This window comes from Astyanax mexicanus, chromosome 18, assembly GCF_023375975.1.
Source record: "Astyanax mexicanus isolate ESR-SI-001 chromosome 18, AstMex3_surface, whole genome shotgun sequence".
In the NCBI taxonomy this organism is placed as follows: Eukaryota; Metazoa; Chordata; class Actinopteri; order Characiformes; family Acestrorhamphidae; genus Astyanax; species Astyanax mexicanus.
Window position 1 is genome coordinate 26,033,836 of NC_064425.1, and position 20,489 is coordinate 26,054,324.

Sequence of the window (20,489 nt, forward strand, 5' to 3'; positions counted from 1 at the left end):
AAATCCACATCAGTGATTTAATAATTCATGCATGAAAGGGTTAATGGAGAGCTGCTGTAGTATCAAATATGATCTAAATGGTTTTTCAGAGTTGTATATACTGATACTCATACCCAGTCCATATCTAGTTTGACTTCATTTGATTTCAATTGGAAATATAGGAATGTGTCTCAAATTGGAAGTGAACATTTTTATGTGTTTTTATTTGGGCCACTTTTACCTGCAGTGTGAACATAGCCTGACTCTCAAACTGAAATATTATTACTGAAAAGAATGATATTCATCCAAAGCAGTACTTTTAAGTGAAACAATGATCTCTCAGACCCGGGGTGTCCAAACTACGGCCCGGGGAATTTTAGAAATAGAATGAAAGTTGGCCCGCTGTTAAGCAGGTTTTTATAATGTGTGATTCAAAGTTTGAACGCTAGGTGTCAGAAACGAGCCAAAGAGTCGGAAAGGATGCGCATTTCTAGCGCAGAAAAACGGGCCAAAGAGTCTAAAAGTTGCCGTAATTAAGGAGTTTAATATTAAGAGACATCATGAAATTAAACATCAATTTGAAAAATCTTAGTTTACACAACACTGTCAAAGATAAAGATAGTTAAGTAAAATGGTGTGTAAATGAAATAATCAGGAAAAAAAATATTATTTAAAGTGGTATATTTCATTATTTGTTTTATTACAGTCTGTGGCCCGTGACTTCAAATATATTTCTCCTTCTGGCCCCCAACAAAAAAAGTTTGGACATCCCTGTCCCAGACTGTGCAAAAATGCATTATACATGCAGACAATTTCTGAATGAAGAATTAAAATGCTGAAAACATCAGACTTACACGAGGGGCTGAGTCTGACTTCAGCCATAGCGGTCTGTGTCCCTGAGTAACTGACAGTGCAGGAAACAGAGGTGTCATCCTCCTGGACGTCCCATGTTATCTCTTTGACGGTCTTCCATTTTCCTTCATTTTGGGGTGTGTGTGTAAGATGTCCAGTTCCACGCGAGATACTGAAACTCAGTTCTGGAGGTGTTGGTGGACAGGTGTGAATCACACTGCAGGACAAGGTGAGCTTCTCTCCGACCTTCGGTATGCCAATGATATCCACTTGTGGTTTCTCAATAGAATCTGGAAAAATGAAAAAATGAAAAAAAAAAAAAGTTTAGTTTTACGTTTCTTAATTTCTTCATAGCTTTTCTAATTTTTTCTCTGTAATTCTGAGACTACACCCCAATTTCAAACCCCAGCTGCTATTATATGTGGCTTACTGCTAAGCTTTATTTGGGAATCTATCTTGTTCGCATTCTATCAACCTCTACTGGTTGTATAAGGGTGTATTTTTTACGAACCGCCACGGTTCAGGGGTCACGGTTCAGTTCACATAAACGCATGCAGAATACATGGTACAGGCTGCCTATAGGAGACTTGTGGAACAAATGAACGTAATGCGGAACTAATGTTCACAGGTGTGTTAAACCCGGAAAATGTAGCTATAGCACTGTTGCTAGTAGCAACTCGCTACTGACTTAGCCCATGGCCTGCCCTGAGAAGCTCTGACTGGAAATAGTGCAGGCTGGAGAACACAAGCAGAAAGCGTGCACAGAAACGCAGATGATTCACAGAGTCTGTGTGTTGAAATCGTGCCCCGCCATAGGAAATGAATGGTCGTCTGTTGCTTTCGAGTGTGAAAGCAGGGTTAGGCGCTCGTACTGTCTCTCTCTATCAGCACAAAAGCACAAAATTATCTAGTCTGCCAAACCTAAACCACATGATTTTTAATTTATTTTTAAGTGATTGACAGCACTAATATAATTTTATTTGAACAATCTGATGCTGATATTTCTGAAAATAAAACTGAAATGCATCCAGTAATATGCTTATGAAAAAATGTGTATTTAATTCAGTAATGCTGTTTTTTTTTTTTTAAATAAAGCGCCACAAATATGGTCACTGTTTGTTTGTCCAACAAGATCCAAAAGATATAGCCTCTCATGATGACAGTTGGAGAGAACCCTGGTTTCAAGCATTTAATAAAAGAGCTCGAGCCCTGTTACAACATTCCATCCCAAAAAAACAAAACATGATTATAATGAACTTCCATTGTTATTATGGAGTTAATAAAGGTGAGGCTATACAGAATGCCCAGCCTCTTTATTTTTTCCACCAGCCGTACCGAAAATACCCTGAACCGTGGGGTTTATACTGAGGTGTAAACCGAACCGTAAACCGAACTGTAAATTTGTTTGTTTGTAGCATTGTTATGCAAATGATACCCAGTTGTATCTTCCACTGAAACTTATTGAGAAGCAGTCACCATTCACCCTTTTTTTAAATTGGATAGCAAAGGGCTTCCTTTAGATCAATGAGAAAAAGTCTGATCTAATCATTCTTACAGCATCCAAGCTGTGGATGAATTGGTGATATTCTCTGACCTTTATTTCCTAATTTATCCAGTTGAGTTTTTTGTTGAATCAAACAGCAGCTTTTATCAGAGCACTTAATGATCTACTGATGAATTATTGTCAACTGTCCTGTGCTCTCAATTAAAACATAAAGGCGATAAAGACACCACTTTATGGGATACCATCATCTAATGGAGTCACTTCGCTCTTTTCGTCTGTCCTTCTGGATTTAATTTCAATTATTTAAAGTAATGAAAGGGATTTTTAGTTAAGGCTTTGTAAGAAGAGTTCATTTCAAAAATAGATATGTTCTATATTTTAAACATATATTTATATGTTTTTGTAAATTAATTCATCATATTTTTGTTGATGCTAGATTTATCTTTTTGTATGTGTTTTTTCCTGTTTTATGCAATGGATCTGTCCTTTTTTAATCTTACTTTATGTTGGCTGAACAGCACATTGGTCAACTTTGGCTTTTGAATGTGCTTTAAGAATAAACTGGAATTAAATTGAAATCATGTGGATCACCAACTTTTTGGGAATCATTGGACCATCACCGTAAACCTAAGATTTTACCTAACTGTGTAATTAAACTACATTTGTTAAATATGCTGTTGTTTTATTGATCAAATGTTGATCAACTAGTGTTTTCACTGATCATATGCAATGCAGACTCTAGCCATTTGGTGTCAGTGTAAGACCTTAGTGAACCTTAGAGGGGAGGGTGGGGCGTCATCATTTTATCAAAGCATCGGCCGTGCAACTGCACAGATCATCATATTTATTCACAACAGTTCGAATAATTCACTTTACAAACACCATACACATCTCAGATCAATTTATACTAACATGCAAACTTACTTCATTGTTCTCTCGTAGAAAAGAAAGAATAAAAAAATAAGAAAATATAAAAAGGATCAAAGAATCAATCTTACTTGTTACTTCAAGGCCGAGAGTGATAGCCAAGTAATTTTCTCTGTGGTAGCTTGTAATAGACTGGGCGTCCATCCAGGGATACAGTCTCTGTTGATTGTGCTGTGGAGCAAGTTGCTGGATCTTCAAGCTACAGTTTCCCATATTAGATCCATATAGACTCGTCTTCCCTCTGAACTCACTGATGATGTTCAATTCTGATTGATCATAAACTAAAGGGTACTCTGTATCAGAGAATTTGTACCATTTCACATTGACGTGACTAGGCTGGGAGTTTTTGAAGCTGAAACTACAGGGAATTACTACACACGAGCCCTGGACTCCTCTGATGGTGTTAGGCATTGAGAAGCTCCAGTCCCGGGAGAACATTGACCCTTTAAAGAAAATTATATATTTTAAAATTTAAAAATGCAATTTTATACAAACAACTAAAACACAAACCCCATGTACTATTTCATTTTTTTCTTACAGACAAAAAGTTTATCCAGCATGCAAATAACCTGAAGCAGCTTCACTTCAAATTTGTTCACGAGATTAGAGAAACGAAAAACACAAATAATGAACTACCGGTCTATTTATGCAAAAGCACTGGTGTGTAGAGAACAAAAAGAACAGAAAAAGATTGAAGTGTATTTAGTCTGGCTGTGGGTAATGCACATAAGTATCAGCTTAAAAACTATTCAAATACTTAATAACTTATAGAATGTAAGTAGAATCTCTTCATATGTTTAGGATCTCTTAATTAGATCAGGATATCAATTATTGTTCTTGTTTGTTTGTTAGTTCATGGTTTTGTGACAGTTTTGGGCTAACTGAGAAATGTAAAACATCCAAATTGTGACCAGTAATTAACAGCATAACAAAGTGAAAATAAACACAACTAGAATATGTAACTAAAGAATAATGACTAGAACATGACTGAAACTATGTTCCATTCATAAAATGTTAAAAATTTTAGGGCTGCACAATATTGGAGAATTTTGACATTGCAATGTTTTATTTGCGATTATTTATGTCGCAATATTAAACAATGCAGGGCCTGTGACGTCACCAGTACCACCCCCACCCGCACGCTCGCGTCAACGCGTCATAGATCCAGACCAACGAGAGCTCAAAACCCAAGACGAACAGCAAAACAACATTAATCTGCCCATTTAATCTGGCATTTAAATTACCTTTTAAAAGGTAAATAAGAGCATTTTTCAGACCGACGAGAGCTCAACACCCAAGAAGAACACCAAAACAATAATAATCTGCCCTTTAATCTATCATTTAATTGATAAATAAGAGCGTTTTTCTGAGATTAAAAGCGTGATTTCGTCTGTAACTGGAAATATCTGTGCAAAACTGAGGTGCATAGCTTTCGACAGGCTGTCAGCCGCTGCATTTACAAGCATGTGCCCAGCCATGTGAAGGCCAGGCGGTTACCTTGTGTTTAACCTCATTCCCCCTGACAACACCCCCCCCCCCCCTTTGCACTTCTCAGAGAGCAGCAGTCTGACTCTCATAAAGAGACAGAGACAGCATTGTTCACTCAGAAAATTACCACACCTTGTGTCAAGGATCAAAACATTGCAGCATGACGTGTTTGATTTAATTGCTTTGGGTGACATTGTGCATCCTGCGATGTGACTATTGCTCATGCGCACATCGCGACGACGATGCTTAAATGATATATAGTGCAGCTTTATTTAATTTTAGAATAAATGCCTCTTCAAAATGACTACATGCAAAGCCCAATACACAGCAAAAATATGGCTTAAATAACTGAAAATATTAATTTGTGAAATCAGTCAATAGAAGCCGTAGGAGGAGTTTTTACTCACGTTTTATTTTTAAAGTAATTTTCACTGTTTGAACATTTCCCTTGATTTCTGTTCGGCAGGTGATGTCTTTCCCGTTGTCACTGGCCTTCGCGGTAAACTTCAACGTTGATTTAGCTACTATTTTTGTTCCTATGCGTTCCTCAGACATTGAGCCAGGCAACTTTCCACCATTCCAAGTGATGTAAGGTCTGTTCTGAGGACACATGTATGTTATAGAACAAATAATAGCCTTTTCCACTCCCTCCAGAAACTCTGTGTTGGAATCAGGAGAAATGCTGGCTGTGTAAATGGCACCTATTGAAAAAATATATAGAATTTATGTAAAATTGACTGATCATCCATTCAACTGCAGTTATTTTTCAACATTGAATGTATTTTACAGAAATGCTACTCACACTTTGCAGTATGTTTTTTGAAAGCTGATGCTGAGAGGCCACCAGGATGTGTGACAGTGCATTCAACTCGTTGACTTTCAGCCTGAACAACTCCTCGACGTGTTAGTGTGATCTGATATTTGCCATCACCAATGTGTTGGTTCTCCACCTGGTCAGATGTTCCTACTTTGTTCTCAATCCCACTCAATCTCAAGGTAGGTGTGTTGTATGGACAGGTGTGGTATGTGCTGCACTGAACAGACACGGTGTCTCCAATGTTGGCACCTCCAGTGATTTGAATGCTGGGAGTTTGTGCTGATGCTGAAATAAAGAATATTAACAGTATATAATTTGCAAAAATACATAATTGACAAATAAATGGTGTAATTTTTTAAAGGAAAGGTAAAATATTTACTTTCAATGTGAATTTCACTGGTAACGTCATAAAAAGCGTAAGTTCTCCATCCAACATTATCTGGGTCGACCCACGCATATATTCTTTCTCTATGGTGGGCGAGGTTAAGGTCCATAATCAGCAGACTGCAGTCCCTAGTGTGTGGGTTCCTATATAAATAGGTCTTTCCTCTGAACTTTTGAATCTCTGCTTGAGTGTTCCAGTCATCGTTCACTACAGGATAACCACGACTGACATACTGATACCACACCACTCGATAAGGGTTCACGGGTGGGTATGCCGAGTAGTCATATGAGCATGGTATAACCAAGCAGGAACCACGGAGTCCTCGAATGTGCCTTGGCATTCGTACAATCCAAGCAGAGGTACCACTAAACAGGATGCCTGTGTAACAAAAATAGTAAAAGTATGCTGTAAGTGAATTCTACACCAAATGAAAAGTCTTGTATGACAATAAAAAGTCAGACATTAGTAATAACTGCTGTCATATACAACTGCAACATTGATAGAATATTAAAGGCCCACATATAGATACATCTAAAAAAATAGAAAACACATCTCCATAAAGCTCATCAGATCAGCAGCAGATGGAAGCATGAGGTGCTCTAAAATTGCCTGGTGGACGTCAGCCTTATTAACACCAGCAGATGACAGGCTTTCCATTCCATCACTAACCATCAGTAAAAGTTGGATTTCATTTGGAAATTAAGGGAGTAGGAAGGAAGAGTAGAGAGGCGCACAGTTCAAGCTGCTTGAGGTCTAGTGTGAAGTTTCTACAATCAGTGATGGTTTGGAGAAACATGTCATCTGCTGGTGTTGATCCACTGTGTTTTATCAACATCTACCAGGACATTTTACAGTACACTGTGTGCAGAATTATTAGGCAAATCAGTATTTTAATCACATCATCCTTTTTATACATATTGTCCTACTCCGAGCTGTATAGGCTTAAAAGCCAACTACCAATTAAGTAAATCTGGTGATGTGCATCTCTGTAATGAAAAGGGGTGTGGTCCAATGACCAATAATCAACACCCTATATAAGGCGTGCTTAATTATTATGCAACTTCCTTTCCTTTGGCAAAATGTGTCAGAAGAGAGATTTGACGGACTCTGAAAAGTCAAAAATTGTGAGATGTCTTGCAGAGGGATGCAGCAGTCTTAAAAATTGCCAAACTGTTGAAGCGTGATCACCGAACAATCAAGAGTTTCATGGCAAATAGCCAACAGGGTCGCAAAAAGCGTGTTGAAAAAAAAAGGCACAAAATAACTGCCCATGAATTGAGGAAAATCAAGCGTGAAGCTGCCAAGATGCCATTTGCCACCAGTTTTGCCATATTTCAGAGCTGCAACATTACTTGAGTATCAAAAAGCACAAGGTGTGCGATACTCAGGGAGGTAAGGAAGGCTGAAAAAGACCACCTTAGAACAAGAAACATAAGATAAAACGTCAAGACCGGGCCAAGAAATATCTTAAGACTGATTTTTCTAAGGTTTCATGGACTGATGAAATGAGAGCAGAGACTGTATATAAAGATGGACGCTGTGTCGTCGTTTCCATTCATTCAATGAAAATGAAGCCAAAATCTTCCGCCATGTTGGCGATCCTGATACCCGAGTCTGAGCAGTAGAGACTAGAGGAGGGAGAAAGACTGTGGAGAGACAGCTTACTCATTTAAATAACCCCGCCCCTGAGGGCTGCCTCCACAGAGCTATACACAGTCATTGGTCCCACCCCGGCTAGGTGTAACCCAGCCCTTTTACAATAATCACACCTTTTAGAATAGAGCTGAATAACGTTTTAAAAAACTAATTCTGTGGGGATATAAAAATTTCACAATATAAGCAGAGGTTACACTAGCTGTTGCATTTAAATAATGGAGGTAGAATTACAGTATATTGGGAAATAAAGCCCTTTCCATCTAAAAACCAGGAACAGTTCATTCTTTTTTTTTTTTTCCACAACTCATTTACATTTCTTTTGTTTGTTCACTGCATGGAAATAAAACACATTCCTCAAATCACCAAAACAGGTCCGTAAAACTTTTACAAAACAAAACATTTGCACTTAGCCAGCACTACCTAGGTTTCAATCCTGGTTCAACCTCTCAGTATGATAGCTATTCGTCCATCTGTTAGAACTCCAGTCAGTGGTAACTCTAGGATGAACTCTAGGTCTGAGGTCATAAGTGTTAGATTGTGGAAAGTCAGATGGGTCACTGCCAGCAGCACTACTGTCAGGGCCTAGGCCTGTAGTAAAGTCAATGTCTGCCTCAAGCATAGGAGCAGTATCTGCCCTACTCCTCAAATTATAATTCGAAGGAAGTGGGACGTCAGTGTCACCGTCAAACATGTCAGCTAAAGGCTGTGACAAGTCAACAAGGCCAGACTCAGGACTAATTATTTGACTTTCAAGCTTAGGTTCCTCTTCCACAGCCTCGTCAGGTGCTGAGCACTCATCCCCTGAGCTGCTAACATCATCTAGATTCCCACTTGGCATATCATCAGTATCCTCATCGACTGCACTGTGAGACTCGTGCTGTCTGGAACGGCTTGGGCTGTGCCGCCGTTTATTCTGTGACTCTGATGTGGTCCACGTGTGGAAAGGCTGGAGATTAACAACGTGAACAACACCCACATCTGTGCCATCCATATCGGCTAGACGGTAGTTGACGGCAGACAGCCTTTGGACAACGCGGTAAGGTCCAGCATAAACACATGCTAGCTTTGCAGTCAAGTTTGCTACAGCATCAGAGCGGGGATGAGTCTTAAGGCGGACCAGGTCTCCGAGCTGATAGGTGACAGGTCGACGTCTTAAGTCGTAATAGTGCTTTTTACGTTCGTGACTAGTCTGGAGTGCTGCTCGAGCATGATCATGAGTCTCTCGCAAAGACTGTTCAAGGGTTTGTGGCGGGGACAAGAAAGGGTCGTCTGTCCCATCAGTGGACGGTTGGGTCAGCAAGTCTACCGGGGTCGCAAGTTCTCTCCCATAGAGCATTTTCGCTGGGCTGAAACCCGTACTTTCGTGGGGGGCTGTTCTGAGTGCAAAGCAAATCTGTGGGATATACTTGTCCCAGGTGTTATGTTTATCCCCGACATATGCTCGAATCGCTGTTTTGAGGGTGCGATTCACTCTCTCTGTCGCATTTGTCTGGGGGTGGTAAGCTGTGGTAAGACGATGCCCAGAACCCACCATTTTCAGCACTTGATTGAAAAGTTCACTCATGAACGGCGTACCCCTGTCTGAAATTAGGTACTTTGGGGCCCCGTGGCGGGCAAACACCTCACTCTGAAACTTGCTCGCGGCGACCTGTGCTGTGGCCTCTCTGACTGCGCACACCTCTATCCACTTGCTGAAGTAGTCAACAAAGACTAGAATATAAGCATTTCCAGACGCTGTGCGGGGTAACGGCCCCACAAAGTCAACACCAACGACTTCCCATGGCTCACTGGTATGGATAGGCACTAGCAGACCCGCAGGTTTCTTTTGACTAGGTTTGGTAAGTTGGCACACTGGGCAAGAGAGCACATACGTCTTTACATCCTTCCTCATCTTTGGCCAAAAGAAACGCAGGCGCATTCTAGCGAGGGTCTTCGTAATGCCCAGATGACCAGCGGTCGGGTGATCATGGAAATAATTCAGCAAGGAACCTCTAATGGATTCCGGGGCATAAAGTTTTAGCTCCTTCAGAGGGTGTAAGCTACAGCTAAATCTGCCTTCTCTGTAATACAGGAGTCCCTCATGCACAGTGAACTTGGTCTCCCAGTCCTCCTCAGACTCAATACACTGGGAATTCTCCAACTTTTGGAAAATATTCAACAAGGCTGGGTCGTCATGCTGAAGACACCGTAAGTGCTCTTTGTCGGTCAGTTCCACCATGGGCTGGGCACGGAGGTCTAGGCCTGCTATGACCGCATGCTCTGGAAGAAGGTCAGTGGGGCCCTGGTCTGACTGCACGGGGTTCCGTGACAGCGCATCTGGCACCTGATTTCGTGCACCTGGTTTGTGAATGATTCTGATGTCAAAATCCTGGAGCCTAAGGCACCATCTTGCAAGTCGACCTGACGGGTTTGGCCGAGACATAAGCCACTTCAAGCTGCTGTGGTCTGTATAGACTGTAACTGGAAGACCTTCAATATAAGGTCTAAAATGCTCTAGAGCCCAAATCACCCCGAGACACTCTTTCTCAGTTGTTGAGTAGGGTTTTTCAGATTTGTGCAGAGTGCGACTGGCGTATGCCACCACCACCTCTTTCCCAGTTTCGTCCTGCTGCATAAGCGCCGCACCAAGTCCTAAGTCACATGCATCTGTGTGCAGGTAGAAAGTGCGCTCAAAATCAGGGAAACATAATATGGGTGCTGAGGTGAGGCGTTCTTTCAAGAAGTCCATTGCCTGCTGACAGCTTTCATCCCATAGAAACAAAGAGTCTTGTCGGGTCAGGGCGAACAGGGGTTCAGCTTGCTTTGCAAATCCACTTATGAACCGTCTGTAATAGCTAGTCAGACCTAAAAACTGTCTTACTTGTCGCACATCAGTTGGCACTGAGAATTCTGTAACTGCTTTTACCTTGTCAAGGTCAGGTCGGATTCCCTCAGGAGAGACTCTGTACCCCAGGAACTTAAGTTCATCCAAACAAAACTGACACTTGCCCAGCTTCAGCGACAGTCCGGCCGATTCGAGCCTTGTAAACACCTCTCTCAGGTCGCGGAGATGTTGATCAAAAGTTGGCGACGCGATCACCACATCGTCAAGGTAGACTGCACAACACTTATACACAAGTCCCGCCAAGACTGTGTTCATAAGCCTTTGAAAAGTGGCAGGTGAGTTACAAAGGCCAAACGGTAAAACTTTAAAACGGAATAGGCCACAGTGGGAGGCAAATGCAGTTTTTGGCCTTGAACTTTCTTCGACCCCAACCTGCCAGTACCCTCGGGCTAAATCAATAGTAGAGATGAACTTTCCCCGTGCCAAGAAGTCTAATGATTCGTCGACTCTTGGCAGTGGGTAGCGATCTTTGATGGTCACCTGATTGAGTCCTCTGTAATCGACGCAAAACCTTGGTTCTCCGGAGGCTTTTGGCACAATGACAACTGGCGCTGCCCATGGACCTGAAGCTGGTTCGATTATGCCTTCTTCCAACATTTTTTGTATTTGCTCTTCGATAAGTTTCTTTTTCAGCGGAGAGGTGCGATAGGGGGGGAGGTTAATTGGCCTGGCATCCCCGGTCTCGATACGATGCTCTGCTAGCGTGGTGTGACCAAGGCGGCCAGCAAACAGACCCTGAAAGTCCCCCAAAAGTTCCTGCAATTTCTCCTTCTGGTCATGGTTTAATGAAGATTCTCCTACCTTAACTGATATGGAACTGGCTTCCCCTTGTGGGCAGGAAAGGTCAGGACCCTCCAGTGTACACAGTGTTTCCTTAGGAACTGGTGCATCAGCCAATACACCCCCGTCTTGGTCTGCCTGGGTACCGATAGACACAGTTCTACTTGGTATGTGTATGGTGACGGATGCACGGAGCATAAAGTCCATTCCCAGAATGACTGGAGAAGCCATCTGGCTAAGAATTACAAATCGGTGAAAGAAACGTTGACCCTGGAACCATATTGGTAGCCAGGTAACACCAATTGGGTCACAGTGTGCTGAATCAGCCAGTCTTAAAGGAGGAGCTGTCCATGGCGTGCACTTGATCTTTCCGTCTGAATCTTTCTCTACATATGTTGCTTGTATGGCAGAAAGTGAAGCTCCGGTGTCTAAGGTTGCTGTCACAACATGGTTTTTAAGCTTCAATGTGACACAGAATGGGGTATTCCAGAAGGCAGTGGACGTGGTGTCCTCAATGTGTCCCAGAAAGGTGACACCAGGGGCATTAGAAAGAGGCTTAGCTAATTCCTGGGGGGAGGGGTGCCTCGTCGATACGGCCTCCCCCCTTGCAAGTTTCCCTGGGGCTGCCGCTTTTTCTTTGCTTGGCCCCTGTCTACATGTGACATGCCACGGTATTGTAATATTTGGGAGTCATCACCGGTTCTCTCTAACATAGCACCTGACCCGCTTTCTTCCTCTTGGGGGTCCAAAGAATTGCACTGTGGGCAAGTACGTGCAGTGAAACCAGGCAAGGAACACCCATAGCAGAATACAGATTTAGCTGGCTTACGAAGAGAAGGTGGTGGTCTATTGCGATCGCGGTGACCAAGGGCTGCATGCAGTTCATGGGCTCGTAGCAACAGGTCTGCGACAGACGGAACAGGTGTGCCATAAAGAGCAACAGCATACTTCTCTAAAGCATGTTTGCAAATAATCTCAGCTTGCTCCTGTTCAGGAGGTGGATTCTTGAGCTTAGCGAATTCACATAGCATGTGTGCAACAAAAGTTGGCAGGGGCTCGTCGGGAGCTTGAACATGGTCCAGGATGTTTCTCCAAATTCTTTCTTGATTATCAAATGGCAGGAAGGCCTTTTGAAAAAGCTCAGAGAACTGGGACCAGTTGCGAAGATGAGGTTTGAGCACCTGAAACCAGCGACCAGGCTCACCCCTTAGAAATCTCGGCAGTTCTGACAGGACTTGGGCATCTGACAGCCCCACATCGTGCTTGTAAGAGTCCACAGCACGAAGACATTCTTCTGGGGAAACACTTCCCAAATCACTAAATACAGGAGGTTCGAGCTTGGATTGTTGCAACAGAGACGTCAAAACCCTTGAAGTGCCACTGAGAATAGATGAGTCGGACAACAGATGACCACCTGAGCAGCTGACACTGCTGCAAGAAGCATTTGCCTTTTTTCCAGACAAGAACACACTATTTGAGCATGGGTCGAGTTTGAGTCCTGTAGCCCCCGAACCAGTGCATGTCTCTGGCTTTGGGTGAGTAGTGGTTTTGTGAACCTCAGGAGCCCTGTGAGCATAAGCTTGAACACCTACTGGTTGACTAGTGTGGTTGATGTGATGGGGTGTGGATGCACTAAGTGGGTCAGAAAATGTGACTACATGACGAGGAGTGTAGGGCTCAGGTTCTTTTTCCCACTGCTTAAGGATTTCAGTCTGCATGCGCAAGGAACTACTTAAACAGTCCCTAAGAACTCCCATTTCCTGTCTCAACAGGTTCATTTGGACCTGCATATCACTAGAGTGTGGTTGAGGACTAAAGTCACGTGGTTCACAGTCACTATCGCTGTCAGACATTTTGTTAAGAAAATGTACCAAAAAAAAGAAAAAAGAAAAAAAATTGTCACCATACAAATACTGTTATTAACCAGCCCCAGTTAATGAAATGAAACAAAAACAAAATATAGAAATAAAATACATAGAAATATAACAGGCTCAAATGTAAGTTTCTCCCTTCTTCTTTTTGAAATATTTCAATTATATGAGGAAAATAAACAGTAAATGCAATTTATACTGATAAAATACCTTCTGCTTAAACCATTAATAGAAAACTCAATACACACAGGGATGATTCAGTATTATCTGCACTCTGAATGATGTTTCCCACCTGTCTGATGTACTGTGATGCCCTGTGAACACACCCCCAAATTGTCCAACGAGAAACGTCTCTCTCACCAACCCCAACACTGACGTCACGCGGCAGCAGCAGCAGCGCTGGACATGAAGACAGTCCGCAATTACACACGCACCACGAGCTGAGAGTTCAGTCAGTGAGCGAAAACGCTTACGTTAATAGTCCTCCATTAAATAGGCGAAAAACAGGCAGTAGTGAGGCCAAAATGAGAGAGAGAAAAAAAGTCCCGCGCGCAGCAGCTAGTGAAGCTAGCGGGCGAATACACAAGCAGTCAGTACAGTCCATTCAACAGGTCCAGCGAGCAAAAGGTTTGCGGCAGATACTCAATGTCCCAAAAATACGATCCTTGTTTCAAAAAAAAACCTCTCGAAAAAGTAAAAAAAGCACGTAAAAAGTGTCCGCCGTTAATGAATACAGTTCATCAGCGCGGATATCAACACGGCCGGGCAGCGTTAGCATTAGCCTAGCCGGCTAACAGTCTCCAGCATTAGCAGCGATCCACAGTGGAGAGACAAAAAGTGGAAAAAACGGGTGCACTCACCGAATAAACTCCAAAATATGAGCACAGTCCCACACTCGGTTCAAAAACTCCACAGAGCAACCTCAGAATGAACAGTCAGAGTCCAGTTAGCTTGATGAGTTAGCATCCGGAGCTAACTAGCTTCATCCGAGAGCCGGAGGGGAAAAAAAAAGTTCGGGCGCCACTTGTAATGGGTGAAAACGCGTGTGGTGGAGGAGCTAGCAGAGAAAACACACTTAACCCATTTATGCCCAAATTTTTCCCAGACATGCAAATATGCAAATCATGTGTTATTAGTAACCCTTTGAAATAATCAAAAATTATTTCCTCCAAAAAAACGAGAAAAGTAGATGAAAAAGTGTGTTTTATTACTGGTTACAATTGTGACCGGTGGGATGATATGCGTATTCTCAATGAAAGGTTGCTCAAATAGTTTTTTTGTTGAAATAAGGGCCTTCTGACAGCATTTACTGAAACAGAATACTTGATCAGGAACTTGGGACTTTCCACACCATAGAAACACTAAGACCCATGGAAAATATGCTCAAAATATGTTAACCTTGTTTGTTTATTTCAAATACAAATTGTAACAGCATCACTTTAGTGTAACATGTATTGAAACTTTTATTTGTAAACATTTTAAATTGTACTTTAGTGCAAATATTTTAATGTTGGTATAATATTTTAGTACAACATTTGCAACTAAATGTACATTACAGTCAAATACTTCATTCAAAACTTCAGGAACGATGTAAACTGTTGTGTATACTGTTAGTAACCAGTGTTGGGCACATTACTTTGAAAAAGTAATTAGTTATAGTTAGTAGTTACTTCTCCGAAAAGGAAACTGAGTTACTAACTGAGTTACTCCACTATGAAAGTAACTAGTTACCAGTAAAAGTAACTACTGGGTTACTTTTGTTACTCGCCCCCGTAATCTTTCTCATTTTGAGGTATGATAGCAATGTTGCATGCCTAAAATCAGTCATCCTAAAATAAAAAAAATATAGGTAAGATGCAACAAGAAATTTGTTTGTATATTAAGTATGTGTGCATCTAGATATAACATTCTATCCCACCGGTCACAATTGTGACTGTTTACATGTTTGCTCATTCTGCAAACACACCAAAGACATTTGACTAATTACAAATGCATATGTCATAACTAAACAACTTAGGGAGCATGTGTACAAAAATATTTGTTTCTATGTTTATTTTAACATACTTTACCAACCTTTTATTTGGGAGCTTTGAGGCAGCCATCCTCTTCTCAAGATGCAACCAGGAAGTAAACAGCTCTGGCCATGTGACAATTTACTCAAAAAAAATTATACTGCGCACATTTAATTGAAACATTGTAATATTTCAATATTTTCTTATAGAGTATTGGGAAATTAACCAGTAACATTTTTAGAGGCTTATAATTAATAAAACATTTTTGGTCACAATTGTGACCGATGGGTTGAAATGGGTTAATCCTGACTTCCCTCGAGGCACACACACAGGACACACTCCATGCGGGGTAGAAGACGGGTTTAATAGTACATAAGCACCAACGCATCTCCCCATTACTGTCCAGATAGCTTAGAGTAGGTACATCAGACCGGAGGCCATACTACAGCTAGCTCACCGTCTTCATAGAGAGAACACAGCTCTGGCGCACATGCGCAGTAGTACAATACATGTAAAACCACCGTTACAAACCGAACAGCAGGGGGCGCCCGACCTGTGGTGGCTTCACTTTTGAGAGATGATGCTCTGTTCAACTATACACAGTCTATGAATGAGAGTGACTCTTGATGGGCCAGATGGATGGGCCCAAGGCTGGATCAGTTAAGGGCAGAGAGCTCCACTCCGACTCAGACGCCAGCAAGGTGGAGGTGGGGTACTGGAATGGGCTGGTATCATCAAAGATGAACTTGTGGGACCTTTTTAGGTTGAAGATGGAATGAAGATTCCAGACCTACTGCCAGTCTCTGGAAGACACCTTCTTCAAGCAGTGGTACAGGAAGTAGTCGGTATCGTTCAAGAAAAATGTGATTTTCACGCAGGACAATGCTCCATCACACGCATCCAAATACTCCACAGCATGGCTGCACAGTAAAGGTCTAAAAGAAAAAAACCTACCTAGGTTTAAAAACCTTTAAAAAGGCCTACCTGTGGTACCTCATAAAATGTGAGATCTACAGGGAGGAAAAACAGTACACCTCTCTGAACAGTGTCTGGGAGGCTGTGGTGGCTGCTGCACGCAATTTCATAGTAAACAGATCAATAAACTGACAGAATCTATGGATAGAAGGCTTTTGAGTGTCATTGTAAAGAAAGGTGGCTATATTGGTCACTGATTTGTTTTTGGTTTTGTTTTGAATGTCAGAAATGTTTATTTCTAAATTTTGAGTTTTTATATTGGTTTAACTGGTGAAACTAAACAAGTGAGATGGGTATATATTTGTTTTTTATTAGGTTGCCTAGTAATTCTGCACAGTTTAGTTACCTGCTGCACAAACAGATATCCTCCTAAGTTAGTCAAATCTAAAAAAAACAAAAAACAAAAAAAAAACACTCCAATGTCCAAAATTCCCAAATTAAGCTTTGATGTTTATGAGTCTTTTGGGTTGATTAAGAACATAGTTGTTGTTCAATAATAAAAATAATTCTCTCAAATACAACTTGCCTAATAATTCTGGACTGTATTTCATGCTTCTATCTGCTGACAAGCTTAATGGAGATTTCATTTTCCAGCAGGACTGGGCACCTGCCTACACTAACAAAAGTATCAATTGGTCTTATATAATATTCTAATTTTCTGAGACTGGGTTTACTGACTTTTGGTTTGAGTTAGTTGTAGACCATAATCATCCACATCAAATGAAATAAATACTTGAAATGGTTCACTCTGTAAATAATGAATTAATTCAATGTGAATTTTGCTTTCTTAATTATTCATTTTTTTGTGACTACTGTGTAAACTGGATGTTGAGCAAGAGCTAAATACACAGTAACAAAATCTAATGTTTGAATTACTTTTTTATCAAGCTAAATAAGCAAAAAGCTTTAACAAAATACATAAAGCTGATCCATCAAAACATTTGGGGAAATGTGGTACTATATTTTTTGCATAAGCTAAACATAATGTAGATACACAGAGAGCCTTATTTAACCATTACACAGACATATTTGTTATATATTATTAATATAATAGTAAACATTCATTAGACAAATCCTCATAGTAATACATCTGTTTTTTACACAGCATAAATAACTAAACACTCTGAAACAATTAAAAATAACAGAAAAAAAACTCACTGTACCTTGAAAAATGACATGCAGTAGAAAAAGTCCTGCCATGTTCTTAAAAGCAGACCAACAGACCTTCTGACGATAAGAGAGATGTTTCATTCACTTTTGAATTAGACATCTAAATAAATCATCAAATTTATGACCATGACACTGAAATCACTGAACTGGTGACTGCTTAGTGCATATGTATATTTTAAAAATTATTTAAAATAATTTTAAACAAAGCTGTACTTCCAAAATACAAGACCACAACTGCAATCTACATATCAACGCTGTCCAATGAAAATAATACCTTAGTTTTTGTTGATTTTTAGTTTGCTAAATATTTTAAACACAAAAAAAATGTACACTGTATCAGAATTCCTTGATGAATCGACCAATAGAAATTCTCCAAATACCCTGAATAAACTCTCTTTATACATTGACTTCCATTGAAAGTTAACAACATTTTTTCTGTCTCCTGTAAAGATGCTGTTTTGGAGATACTTGTTTTTTTACTGGACAATGATGATATATGATGTACAGAATATGGCAGATCTCATATACATATATATATATATACAGCTCTGTAAAAAAATAAGAGACCGCTTAATGATGATGTTTTTCCTTAATTTTACCAAATTAAAAATTTCTGGATTATAATCAAGTGGAAGATGGATGATTTGCACCAGGAGTGGCATAAAGGTATCCAAAAGCAATGTGTAAGACTGGTGGAGGAGAACATGCCAAGATGCATGGAAACTAATTAAAACCAGGGTTATTCCACCAAATATTGATTTCTGAACTCTTAAACCTTTATGAATATGAACTTGTTTTCTTTGCATTATTTCAGATCTGAAAGCTCTGCATCATTATTTTTATTTCAGCAATTTCTCATTTTCTCCAAATAAATGCTTTAAATGACAATATTTTAATTTGGAATTTGGGAGAAATTTTGTCCATAGTTTATACAATAAAACAACAATGCTAATTTTACTTAAACATATACCTATAAATAGCAAAATCAGAGAAACTCTTAATTTTTTATATATCAATATATATATATATATATATATATATATATATATATATATATATATATATATATATATATATATATATATATATATATATATATATATAAATATATCTCAAACTAAAGCTTAATTTTAAATATCTTACCTTCCTCTCGTGAGAATCAGCCAACCTGTCTCAAACAGCTGCTTTGATAACAGCAATGGCACAGTTAACAGCCATAAAATTTGCTTATTCAGATTCTAATAAGATTGGTTTTTAGTTTATCAGTAAAAGAAAGATAAACTCCACCCTGTGCACAGACAGAAAAAAAACACTGCAAAAACATGTGCTAGTAGATGAAGACCCTGCCTCTTCCTAATATAGCTACTTTCAGTATGACACGTGTGTGCTGAGCATGAAAACACATGCAGTGAAATGGAACCTCCACTACAACAGAGCTTCTCACTGTTCAGAGAAAGCTTTTCAATAGATTTTGGAGGATTTCTGTAAGGATTTAATTGCATTCAGTGACAAGTGCGTTACTGAGGACAGGATGTTGGATGACGTCATCCCCAACTAATTTCAAAAATATTTAAAGAGCACCATTGTTCCAGACAGTACACTTCCACTAGCTGTATTGGGCGGTATGCCTGTTCATACGCTATACCGTTGCACAATTTTGAACCCTAGAACAGCACCACCAAAGAAACATGCTGGGTGTTCAAATACTGTCACTATAACTCGCTGTTCCCAGCTGTGAGAAAGAAGGGAATTGTGGATGATTTTAATACTGTAATGGTTCTAATGGCTTAAATTATTTATTAAAATATTTAGTTTTGTAAAGGAAACCGTGTTTAAGTTACTGACGTATCTTTTTTAAGGTCTGTTGTTTACATTCTTCAGCTTTTTTTCTGCTAATAAAGTTTGATTACCTCATATATTATGTAATTTTGTGGGGCAAAGTAAATCCAATACTAATCAAAGCCTTAAATTAAAGCCTTAGAGTTTTATATTAAATATACTCCAAACAGTAGAGTAACTCACAGCCCCGTCAAGCATAAATATATAAATAAATAATAATAAAAAATACAGTGATATACTGTGAAACCATCAGAATCTTAAAAAATCATACCGCCCAGCACTAGTTTAGTGTCTATTATTAACTCCATCATTTTTGTCTGTTCTGTGTAGTTCAATCGACTTTTTATCCTTTTTATTGAAATCATCTCTAATATGTATTTTCTGAATTTCTCTGATATAACAACTCAGTTCTAATTCTTCAGGTTAAAGGTGCTTCGTCATTTAAACAGTTATAATACTATGCACTGTAAAAAGTGAAGCATGGAGCTGTTCATTCAAGCTAATAAATATGATTGAACACATAGTACAATTATTGACTTTATTGTGAAACTCAACCTTTTTGAATTTTGATGTGTCAATTTTGATTCAGACTAAATTAATTACAATTCTGAAGGAAATAAACCAAATGTTTTGGTTCCACTGAAATCATACTCGAAGAAAAGAGATAAGGATGTAATATTTTTAATTTGAATCAAACATGAATTGCGCATGCGCACTGTGGAGCACGGGAGAAGTTGTAGAGAAGTGCTTCAGAGCACTGAGGGAGAGAGGGAGAAAGTGCCTGAACGCGCTCGCGAGAGAGAGAATGAGAGAGGGAGAAAGTGCCTGAACGCGCTCGCGAGATAGCAACGCATGCTATGGTATTGTGGCGTCGGGACTGGAGGGGGGGCGCAAGGAATTATGGGAGCTCACCCTGTTGGGGGAAGTGGGTGTTTTTCTGCGTGTTTATGTTACTGTTTATCCCAGAGTTTCATGTCATGTTTTATTATCACTGTTCTAGTATTATTCATGTAGTTATCAGTTATGTGGTTGTTTTGTGCCTCACCCTTTGTGTGTTTTCTGTGTGTGGGAGTGGGGTTAGCTGCGTTGGAGCTGTAGTTAGTTTTACTTTCAAAAGTGGAATCCCATGTAAATCCAGCTCTTAGTGTCCTCCTCAGAGCAAAATAAAAAGAGCAAGAGAGCACTGAAACGAATCTCGCTGGTAATCCGTCCTCTTCCACGCCACAGTAACTTCTGGAACTTCTGAATATGCTGCCATGTTTTTTTTTTTAAGTTCGGTTCAATTTAAATGTATTAGTTTGGTTCCGAAACTGAAATGTAAAGAATTTAACTTGGATCAAGGTGAATAAT

The 20,489-nt window shown here is 40.0% G+C and overlaps 1 protein-coding gene across 2 annotated transcripts in view; it reads right to left on the minus strand.

Moving 5' to 3' along the window:
• Nucleotides 1–18,779, minus strand: part of LOC103028362 (uncharacterized) — a 32,706-nt gene extending 13,927 nt beyond the window's left edge. The window contains exons 1-7 of one of the 2 annotated variants that reach the window (XM_049467165.1): nucleotides 18,444–18,779; nucleotides 17,294–17,354; nucleotides 5,947–6,330; nucleotides 5,553–5,852; nucleotides 5,158–5,451; nucleotides 3,334–3,705; nucleotides 834–1,121 (exon numbers count right to left, since the gene is read on the minus strand). In XM_049467165.1, the coding sequence (XP_049323122.1) occupies nucleotides 834–1,121; nucleotides 3,334–3,705; nucleotides 5,158–5,451; nucleotides 5,553–5,852; nucleotides 5,947–6,330; nucleotides 17,294–17,330 (1,675 nt within the window). In that variant the 5' untranslated portion in view covers nucleotides 17,331–17,354; nucleotides 18,444–18,779. Of the gene's footprint in view, nucleotides 1–833; nucleotides 1,122–3,333; nucleotides 3,706–5,157; nucleotides 5,452–5,552; nucleotides 5,853–5,946; nucleotides 6,331–17,293; nucleotides 17,358–18,443 lie in introns of both variants that reach the window. The other variant, XM_049467164.1, reaches the window with a different exon arrangement.
• Nucleotides 18,780–20,489: the final 1,710 nt, after the last annotated feature.